The sequence below is a fragment of the Rhinoderma darwinii genome, chromosome 3 (genome assembly GCF_050947455.1).
Source record: "Rhinoderma darwinii isolate aRhiDar2 chromosome 3, aRhiDar2.hap1, whole genome shotgun sequence".
NCBI lineage: Eukaryota > Metazoa > Chordata > Amphibia > Anura > Rhinodermatidae > Rhinoderma > Rhinoderma darwinii.
In genome coordinates, this window is record NC_134689.1 from 420,196,298 (window position 1) to 420,207,864 (window position 11,567).

The window sequence follows — 11,567 nt, forward strand, 5'->3', positions numbered from 1 at the left end:
CCTGATGTCACTGTCCATATATGGACAGAGGCATCAAGCAGCGCTCCAGGACCGGAATCCCCGGCCACACCGGGATTTCGCTCCTTCAGGGAGCTACGGTGGCGCTGTCTTGGAAGGGGGGGGGGTTGATATCTACAGGGGGGCAATATAGCAGAGCAAGGGAGGTATCTCCCTGCTCTGCTGTCTACTAGCGCCGCTGTAGCTGAAGGGAGCTACAGTGGCGCTAGTAGACAGCAGAGCAGGGAGATATGTCCCTGCTCTGCTATAGTGCCGTCGCTACCGCTATAGTAGCCACAGCAGCTGCTAGCGGCGCCACCGCCCTCATGCCCGGTGTCACCGCTAGCAGCCGCTATGGCTGCTACAGCGGTAGCCACTAAGTGAAGAAGCGCCCGGGTGCGACTGCAGTTAGTGTGTGTATCCCCGCTGGTAGTTGCACCGGCGCGGGGATACACACACCCGCTGGCGCCCCTCTTGCCGTGTGGCGGCTGGCGCCCTGTGCGACCACACTGGTCGAACATAGCTAAGGCCGGCCATGGTCTTAGGGTATGTTCACACGCAAACTCAAAAATGTCTGAAAATACGGAGCTGTTTTCAGGAGAAAACCGCTCCTGATTTTCAAACACTTTTTAAGCCACTTGTGATTTTCACTGCATTTTTTACGGCCGGTTTTGGAGCTGTTTTACAATGGAGTCTATGAAAAATGCCTCCAAAAACATCCCAAGAAGTGTCCTGCACTTTTGACGAGCCGTCATTTTACGCGCCATATTTTGACAGCGACGCGTAAAATAAAGGCTTGTGGGAACAGAACATCGTAAATCCTATTGAAAGCAATGGGCAGATGTTTGTAGGCGTATTGGGGGTGTTTTTTCAGGCGTAATTTGAGGCGTAAAACGCCTGAATTACGCCTGAAAACACTGCGTGTGAACATACCCTTATACTCACCTAGCCCCGTACACGCAAGGAAGGAAACTCCAGTCTCCTCAGTCCTACAGCTTATAAGGTGCCGAGACAGGATCCTTGCATATTCTGGAGCAATCCAGTGACATGATCGCGCATGAATCCTGTCCCAGCTTCTCATAGGCTGCAGGTCTAGCGTGGAGGAGCAGGGAGAGGATCGTTTGAGGACGCAAATACAATTCAATACAGCAGTTGCCAGGACACGGTCTGGGATAGTAATTTGCTTGGATTGTCTATGTAAATTCAGGACTTACCGGCAAATTCGGGACGGGCAACTATCTTTAGCTCTGTGTGTATGTATATAAATATTTAAAAGTCATTTCCCACCACCTAAAGTGATGGCATAGCGTGAAGATATGCAACCACTTTCTGATTGGAGTGGCTTTGATTTGCTTGCCCCCCCCCCCCCATCGATTCTAAGAGTAAAAGGACCTCAGTGCCGGGTTAAAAAAATATTTCCCAGTACAGCAGCGCCCCCAGCTGTTAATCAAACTACAGAACACCCCCCCCCCATTCACTTGAAAATAACTGTTGCAGTTCCCTGCGCTGCCACTGGTTACCATGGGGTACCATATACCATACATTGAACACCAAGCAAAAAAAAAAAGTTATACTGGAAGTTACTGAAAAGCACCGTGGGACAATAAGAGGCACTGTGACTGTCTGACAAAACAATACATACTCAAATAAGGGCCTTGCCCTTATACTCCCCCCTCAGCATTCTCAGCTTTTATCAATTTAACTCTCTCCCTGCCGTGTTTCCCTTAGATATGACTGATAAAAAAACAGCCAATAGACCCATTATTGAAAGTCGATGCTGAGATCCCTTCCTTGGCTTCTCTTCTACCTGACCAAGATGCTGCTTCGGGGACATTTCCGCATGAAATGGCATTAACCAAACATACGGGAGGAAGATCTCTCATCCAACGTGAAAGAACTCAGGGCGATCATGTAAACCCTTTTTCATTTCCGACATCTTCTTCAGCAAGATGTCCAGGGTCAATCACATCATCTTTCAGTAATGTTTTATATAAACAGGAAGGCACCGGGAGTCGCTTGTTACGGGAGGAATGCCGTCCGATCGTGTGGTGGACAGAGACCATCATGAATATCATCTCAGCTGCCCATATCTGGGGGAATCTGAACTCAACAGCAGACTGGATCAGGAGGAACATAGTTCACCCAGGGGAGTGGAGCCTGAATCCCAAAGTGTTCTTGGGGATTGTTAAGAAGATTGGCAGACCATCTCTCGATTTCATTTCCACAAGGGCGAATGCCAAAACCAAAAATTTAGCTTACGTTAGCAAATCTAATTTCCTGTTTGCAATAGACAGCCTTCCCATCAGCTGGAAAAGATTCTTCATTTACGTATTTCTCCACATTTCTCTTATTCCAAGAGCTCTGAGAAAAATAGGGGATAAAAGAGTAGAAGTCGATTCTACGATTCTCCCTCACTGGCCCAAAAGAGCTTGGTTTCATCCTATGTTCAATCTATTAATTGTTTATTGTTTACTGCTGATAACATGTCTCTTCTATCCGGACGGTGGAAGTGTCATTAACCTATTTGTGTTATGCCTAATTTTCCACATTTTGCTGTCCCTGGTGACCCTACCCGGAGAAATCTGTCCAGAGAAACCCGTACACACTAGCGGGATAATTCCCAGTTCTAACTAAACCCGATTCATTCTTCTGATGTACCCCTTCATCTTGATGTTATTTATTTTTCTCTGTCTTCAAAACCACCTTCCTACACCTGCCACAGCAAAGATATATGGCTCCTCACACATTTTTGCCCCTCCAAATGTGCAGGGCTTTTTCTATTTCCTCATTTAGGCCAAGGAACCACAAACCTATCCCTATGACTTTTACGTAAACTCCATCATAAAAAAACTTTCCGAAATATTCTCCAATTCCCTGTGCCTCACAACAATGCCCACATTCCAAGCCACAAATCTGCCAACCACATTATTGACCTTTGCCCTGTTAACAGCATTGCATGGCCGCGCTTGCCGCCATACCCTATTTGCTACGCTATCTGACCAAACAATTAGGCTTCCGGGGAAAGGAGCCCACAACCGTAGCTTTATGTCCCGCATCAACTTCCAAGATGTGTAGGATTTCAGATAATTTTCCTGGGTGTGGAGCACATCAGTCGCTCTATCTAATCCAAATTAAAATTATACCTCAGGTAACAGCCTGCTTCACAGCATCCATGCTCTAATAACCAGCGAACAGCCGTATTTCTGGAAAAACTTAATTAATGCCCAACATCAGCCTGAAAAGCTCCCCAATGCACATATAAGTGGCCAACCATCCCCACAAAGGGACCCTCAAAGCACACATGAATTTACTCTCTTGCTGTGTCTGTTAAGCGGACATCATCTACTGACTTGGACACACCAATGGAAACTCCTGATGTCCTTATTAGAGACACTTGTGCCCCCTTCTTAGCCCTAATCTGGCCAAACCCCTCCGGAGAACCCAACCCTTAGAGGCTAATTGCTCATTGCACCAACCACTAAAACTCATTAAAGAAAGGATGCACCGCTTCTGCCCCTGTGCATCTAAAAAGCTTGGGCCCCTTATTCCTTCTTCCCCGGACAATAATTAGAAGGATATACGCTTACCCGGCCATCTCTGGCAGGCGTTTCCAGAAGCCATGGTTTAACCTGGAAGATGATGGACCCACCACCTTAGCTGGTTATACCAATTCCGCCTTCGAATCGTGGCAGAAACTTGGCCTGGTGACGACAAGCTTCAGATTGAGTCCCTCATGGGGTGACACAGGAAGGGTTGTTAGTAATCCTCAGGGCTGTCACCTTTCATCGTCTCTCTGAAGCTGTGGATTGGGCCATTGCTCACCGCTTATTTAAACTGTGGGCCCGTCAAATGATTGGCCGCCAGGCGCTCACTTCCAATGTGGTGGACCGCCACCGAGATATACTGACCCCACCGCTCATGTGTTTTCACGACTAAAGCGTTCAGGAAGACTAGAACGCCTAGCCCATGTCCTGGCAACCGTGGGAGGGTAGGAAGACCTGCAGTATCGGGTAAGCAACTGATCTTCTATAAAACCTAGAAAACCTGTGCCGTGCTGTAAATCAGCATTCCTCAGGCTGGATAGCAGGGGTTCAATGTCGGACATAGTAGTAGGTTCCCTCTCAAGTATTTCTTCTCCCCAGGCCCTTTACTTAAAACCTCCTCAAGATCTGATGGCTGGCAGACAAGTACGCCAATAATTAACCCCAAAAAAACGGTGCGCGTCTTTCATGAATTTTTGCGCAATGTATGACTCCTGTTGGCCACGCCTCTTTCATGGGACATTTTCAGACTGTCGATGTAGATGTCAAACACATAATAAATTTGGCGTTCGCCGTATGCTTCATTTTTGTAGCTCAATACGCAGTAGAATATTAGAGAATTTTACATATTTCTGAAAGACATGCACGATCTTTGGCGTCATTCATGAGAGATTTAAAAAAAAAAAAGAAAGAGGAATCAAAGGGGCGTGGCTTAACACCTAATAACTTGATGATTGCCCCATATGTATTACCGACAAGCGCCATTTTGTGGTGTAAAATTACTAGTGTGCAGCCATGAATAGAAGTGTGTCTAATATGGCGTGAGTTGTGCCGAATGTGTTACGTACTATGCGCCATTTTGATAAATTTTGTGCCAACGCCATTATAAAGTGTCCTTATTACTACTCTATTGAACATATCACTCCCCGATTTTGCAGTAATAAAACATAATTTGACTGCACCGTGTGAACGGACCCTTTACCTGCAAAATTGTTCGTCAATTAAGAGTTTATTCATTCACGGTCGCGCCATTTTGCAGGTAAACAGCAGTTTAACTCGTAAAATCAAGCGACCATTTACAATCAATTTGAGAACGGCGCCTCAGCCGCAATGTATGCTGGTACCCTAAAAGTGTATACACCTTTTATATCAAAATTGCTGCGTTTTAGCCATGAACATGAAAATCCCAGCAAAGAAACGCAATGAAAACTACGGGGAAAAAAACCTCATGTAAATGTACTACTAAGGCCCTGTTCACATGCGGCGGATTCCGCCAAGTTCCGTCTCCCATTCATTTCAATGAGGGTCAGACAATTATTTTTCCCGCTAGCTGATTTTTTCAGCTAGCGGGAAAAAAGAAGAGCCCTGCCCAATCTTCTGGCGGATTCAGCCCGTAGCTCCCATTGGAGTCAAAGGGAGGAGGAATCTTTCTGCCAACGGCAGGAAAAATTCCGTGGCTGGATTTGCGTCGTGACCTGCCACACAAAATCCACAGTGTGAACTGACCCTAAAGCAGACGCTGCGGTTGAGGTGAATTGCTTTCAGTTGCGCTTTTTAAAGGCGCGACCTGTAAAAATTGCAACGACATAGAAAAACATCAGCAAATTGCGGTAACCCTCATGCGGTTTTTATTTTTGTGCAGTTTCAACCGCACCTCGACCACAATACGGATACGTTTAGATAAGACAATTTTGATCGCGTGGTATGAAACATGAAAAATCCTTGCAAAACGCGCACGGTCTTGCCACAATTTTCTGTTGGTTTTGATGCGTTTTTTTCTTGTGCGGTCTTTACAGATAGAACATGGAAAAAATCAGTTTCACATGTAAACACCACACAGGCAAAAACTGCATTGCAAACCCTGGAAATGCAATATTTTTGTTGCGTTTTTTTAACACACGCCAAAAATGTCTCATCTGAATATATCCAAAGTTAAATAAATCCCAGTATGGACTCCACATCACAGCTCATCAGGTGTGGTGGAGAAGGTGTCCAGCTGGGTGTGATCATTATCTGCTGCATGTGAAGGTATGACTATGTGATGGGTGGAGTATAAAGATCTGCTTCCTCCACTCTCTCCTTGTGTTACTTCTTCTGCAGTCAGGATGGAGCGGTGGGTCAGGTGGAGTTGTCTGTTAGTGGTTCTTCTCTATGGACCTGAATTTAGCAGTTCCTTGGTTAGACACCAGCGCCAGTCAGACCCTAGGTGGAGGAACTATCAGCCTGGATGGGGGTCTTCTAGAGGACTTGTACAGGCGGTGTCTGGAGTGGGCTCTCCTAGAGGAAACCCTTGGTCTCCAGTTCAGACTGGATGGGGCTCCAGGTATATTGGAGAGTTTCAACCACGACAGCTTACACAATCTCCAAACTCCCCTATCAGTGTGCAGTGCGGTGAGGACAGGCTGGTGGTGATGGTGACCAGAGACTTCTATGGGAATGGAAAGCTGGTGAAGCCCTCAGACCTGTCCCTAGGATCCCAGCCCTGCAGAGCTGGACCTCAGAGCTCAGATACTACTGTGATCTTTGAAAATGGCCTTCAAGAATGTGGAAGCAATTTGGAGGTAAGCGACTGAAAGAATTACTTTCTGGCTAGGGTTATAATCTCCATATTGAGGCAGTTGACCTTTTACATGATATAAAACCCCCATTTGATCATCCATACTGCAATAAAATGGCTGTCTTTGTAATGGATTACTACTTTACAGTGTTGGCATGACTGCATCATAGGCCTGTGCCTTTCCTTGAGCAATTTTTCCTAACCTCCCCTCCCCCAAAAAAAACGTAATTGCCCTAGGATAAGATGCACATGCTTCTCTATGTATGACACTTGGTAATATTTGGGTTTCTATTACTTGGTTGTCACTCAACCTCTGTAGATAACTTTGTCAATCCATTGTTGTCTTTGCCTGCTACTCTGGATCTCCTGTTTCCACTAGTTTAACTACAACTCATTAGTCTGAGCTGACACTTGAGCATTATGGCTGAATGGCCACCAGCTAACTGATCATGAGAAATATTTGGTATGGTACCGTTATATACGGCTCAGATCGGTAAGCTTGGGCATGGGCCCATTGTAGTGTGGGACATCTTTCCTTGCGCTAACCTTACTGTCGCGTTCCTCCCCCAAGATGACTTCAGACTGGCTTATCTACACCATCAACCTGCGCTACACCCCCACTTCCTCCAGCAGTGTGCCCATCACCAGGTTCAACTCTGCTTTGGTTCCCATCCAGTGTTACTACCCACGGTGAGTCTAGACCAGCAGTGTGGTTCATGGTATGATCTTCTGGAGTTATGAAGCTCCTTTCTGGCTAATACTGGTGGAGCACTAGGATGAGCTGCTTCACATAATTTATATCTGGGCATGTGAACAGTTAATGCTGATGAAAAAGCCATGCACAAACCCTGTTTTGGGACCCTGTACCACTATGTTGCCTCCATAATATGGCATTTGAAGGGGCACACAAATCTTTGCAAATATTTGGGTGATAGTACAACCGCATTGGTCCTGGTACGTCTATCAGCCCTAAGTGCTGTTTTAAGAGGTTGCATAGGATTAAAAAAAAAAAAACCTGTTCCCAGGTTGTCTGGTTTGGCAGCTCCATTTGAAGTGAGCTGTAATATTAGCCACAACCTATGGACAGGTGTGGCACGGTTTTTGGAAGGAAGCAGCCATGATATTATATTCTAGTACAACCCCCTTAGTCATCACCAGGAGCTGAGACTTGAGTAGTCTCCCTTTCCTGCCTTGATTGTGTCTTCAGGCTTTTCAAAAACTTCCACAGCAGATGACTGCCTCTTTTGTTGCCCATCAACTTTTTGTATATGGTTAGCTGCAAGATAAATTAAGGTTATTTTTATTTTTCCTCCTTTTTTAAAACCTTTCAACCTCTCTAGACACGGCAATGTGAGCAGCAAAGCAGTCAAGCCAACATGGATTCCATTTAGTACCACGGTGACCACAGAAGAGCGGCTGGTCTTCTCCTTGCAGCTAATGACTGGTAAGTCTCTCTCCAGCAGTAGGATAGTGGTGCAGAGACTCCTGACCTATGCTAATACCCCAGTATTTTATCTTCAGTGGACTGGAGTGCTCCCAGGTCATCACTGGTCTTCCAGCTTGGTGACATGTTCTACATTGAAGCCTCTTTGGATGTTCAGAACCATGTCCCGATGACCCTGTTTGTTGACAGCTGTGTGGCCACCGTTACTCCCGATGTGACCTCCAGTCCCCGTTATGAGATCATCTCTAACAATGGGTGAGTTTCTATCATCATAAGGCCGGATTTACACGAGCGTGTGCGTTTTGAGCATGCAAAAGGTACATAACAGCTCCGTGTGTCAGCCGCGTATGATGTGTGGCTGCGTGATTTTAGCGCAGCCGCCGTTATGACTCTCTTTGTAGTTTTCACTGCTGTTGCGTGAATCACGCATGTCCCACGGAAGTGCTTCCGTGTTCTGTGCATGATGCGCGAACAACGCACAAATATTGGACATATGAGTTTTACGCAGCAGAAACACGCTGCGTGAAACTCCCGGACAGTCTGCATGGCCCCGTAGACTAACATAGGTCCGTGCGAGGTGTCTGAAAATCACGCGCGTTGCACAGACTTATTACACGGTCGTCTAAATAAGCTCTTACTGTACTAATCCTTAAGGAGCCCATGATCCAAACCAAATCTGTTCTACAGGTGCCTGATGGATGGGATGCAAGAAGATTCCTCTTCAGTCTTTGTCTCACCAAGACCACAAGCCGAGAAGCTTCGCTTCATGGTTGATGCCTTCAGGTTCACGGACAGGGATGTTTCTCTGGTAAGCCTCTACTGATCCTGGTTTACAACCAGTAGCACCTTGGCATATAATCAATTGTCCAAAGCAGATGTCTTTAACTTGGTTAAACCAATGCCTTGTTTAGTAGAGCCCCATGACAATCTGGTCATTAAGTGCCCCCTTTGCTTGGACCCCCCAGCACTCAGCTAAAGTCTGTTGGGTAAGGGTGCAGTCACACATGGCAGATATTTTCTGCGACTAAAAATTTGACTCTCAGAAATCCATGCAACTGCTGCAGGATACACCTCGTTCAGATGAACCGAACTAACCTGTTCCGAAATTTCTGCCACATGTGAATCCACCCTTAGGACAAATGCACGCGATGTGTATTATGTTGGGATTTGGTGCGTAATACAGTCCCAGCATAGTGAATGAGATCAAGTAATTTCATCTACATGTTGAATTTTTCTCCCACTTAAATTTAGCTATGGTGTATGTTTTACAATCTGCAGCACGTCAACATATCTTGTGTTTCCACCTGCAAATTGTATCTGACGAGGTTATTATAAAAATTAAAAAAAATATGCATAAAACCACCTATTTCCACATAAAAAAACCCCCACTTAGGTGTGGATTTTACAAGCAGATTTTCTGCAGTGTGCTTGTAGCCTGAGTGTCCAAATTCCCTGTAGCCCCACCAAGTTGTGCATTATAGTGCCCATTCAAATGGGTTGTGTCTTAATGCAGGGCAGATCCTCGAGCGAGAGACTCCTTTCACTCTGTTTAAGATACTCATCTCTTGGGCAAAGGACCCCATCTTACTCTGAAAACCCGTTCTTATGCTTCACTTAGAAGGCTGGTCTTATTAGTTCCCTAATGAAGACCCGGGAAATGTACTTAGACATCTAATAAAGTAGAATGGGCAACAGGTTGACTTCCATCCATGAGGCCACTTGCCTAGTCAATGAGGGAAATGGTTATAGGACAGACTTATTGGTACAGGAACATGTCCTAGATCACTATTGCCAACATGAAGCTGGTATTGGACATGTGATCGTGATGTAACTTTGAACATTTTAACTCTACACAGTTGTGGGGGGTCAGACTGTGACTTGGCACAATCCTCCTTACATGTTGATGGGAGATGTTGGCACAAACTGTAAGCGAATCATTGCTAGTAAATGGGGAGATGACTTTGAGAAAATGATCTGTAAATGTGTTGTCCTAGATCTATATCACATGTTCTCTGAGAGCTGCTGACATCAACCAGACCCCTGATCCGGTGAACAAGGCCTGCTCCTACAACAAGGCTACCAGCAGGTGAGACCTCCAACAACTGTCACATTCCCTCCTTGTCATGGACTGTAATGGCTCATGTCCTAGGCCCCATACACACGAACGTGTTTTTGCGTCCGCAATTCCCCCGAAAATCCATAGGGAGAATTGCGGACCCATTCATTTCTATGGGCCCATACACACTATCCGTGTTTTCGCACACCACACAAACTCAGGACATGTCTTATTACGGCCCGCAAATTTGATGCGGACATGCCCATAGAAGTCAATGGGCCTGTGGAAAATTCAGGTACACCTCCCGTGTGTCAACCGCAGTTTGCGGAAGTGTTGCTAGGCGACAACCGGGAATGAGTTCTGTCGTCATCCTGTTTTACCTAGGCTCTTTTTTTTTTTTTTTTTATATCCACATTTTGCGGATTACATACGGAGGACATTTCACGGAACACGGTCCTGGAATTTGCGGACCAGAAAAACACTACGGTCATGTGCATGAGGCCTTTGTAGAGGACTTTGTAACTGGTGTCTTGACCTTTGGTTCTGAATCTTTAGTTGGTCTCCTGTGGAAGGATCAAGTGGGATCTGCCAGTGCTGCACCACCAGGAACTGTGCTACTGCTTCAGGCCAGAGAATGACATGGGGCTCCTCACTTGGAAGACCCAGAGGACTTGGGAAGAGAGATGTCGGTGAGTTCTGGTTTGCTGTATACATCACACCACTTCATTCCGCCTCTTGATAATATCCAGACTTTGATAAACATGCTAACACAGCAATTAGGAGGACTTGTGGTATGAAGTCTACAAGTGAACATCAAGAAGTTTCCCTCATTTTTGGATTGTGGTACTCTGATGGTGGTCTCTTAGACCTTTGCTGCATACTTTAGGTTTTGGATAGATACACCATAGTGGCGAGGCTGTTCTAACAAAGAATAAATGTAGACTTCTGTTTTTAGTACTCTACCCAATAGATATGGGTGCAACACTAAGGGAGGGACACTTCTGTACATCACTACTGAAATTGAGTCTTACCTTTTGTCACAGGCATAGACCATTCCTGCCACTGAACTATTACAAGGCCAAATGTGTCCATGTTGTAGACTGCACTCTAGACCTCTACTCCATATTCTACAATACTTGCATTGTTTCTTCCACCAGGTTCTCATCAAGAGAAACATGTCCTGGCGACACTGGGTCCTCTTCTAGTGACTGGAAACAAGCCTAACCAGATCTCTGGAGCAGGACACACTGAAGCTTCCAGAATGACTGCAGGACATCCACCTCTACAGCTGTGGGTGCTGGTGGCCATCGGGTCCGTCAGTTCAGTAGTTGTTGCTGTTGGTCTTACTATGCTTGGAAAATGTCTTCTGAAAAGTTTATCCCACAAAGAATCTGTGTAGAAATAAAAAACATTTTGGTTAATCCTTGTTATTGGGTCTTCTTGAAGTAGGCAAGATTAAGTTAATTTGCCAAGTTTAATGGTGGTTGCCTCCAGGGATGTAAATGGAGACTATGGGGTCTGTGTAAGAAAAATGTTGGGGCTTCCTATATAATAGATGGTTTAAGGGAGTTGCTCATCATAGAGTTCCTATCTGACAATGCCGTCAATGATTCACCAATTTTCCTAGTGGGCTGTAATTCTGAACCATGGCACTCATAATGTCCTCTACATGTGTCAAACAAGAAGCCATGCTTATTTAGATGGTGGTGGATTCCTTTTGTCTACAGCTATATATCTAATATATCCTTCACT

The 11,567-nt window shown here is 45.5% G+C and overlaps 1 protein-coding gene across 1 annotated transcript; it reads left to right on the forward strand.

Moving 5' to 3' along the window:
• Nucleotides 1-5,863: 5,863 nt before the first annotated feature.
• On the forward strand, nucleotides 5,864-11,214 carry LOC142748454 (zona pellucida sperm-binding protein 3-like). Its single transcript, XM_075855549.1, has 8 exons — nucleotides 5,864-6,319; nucleotides 6,887-7,005; nucleotides 7,656-7,759; nucleotides 7,837-8,014; nucleotides 8,447-8,567; nucleotides 9,754-9,845; nucleotides 10,371-10,504; nucleotides 10,973-11,214. Exons 1-8 carry the CDS (start codon nucleotides 5,864-5,866, stop codon nucleotides 11,212-11,214), a joined length of 1,446 nt encoding a protein of 481 aa, XP_075711664.1.
• Nucleotides 11,215-11,567: the final 353 nt, after the last annotated feature.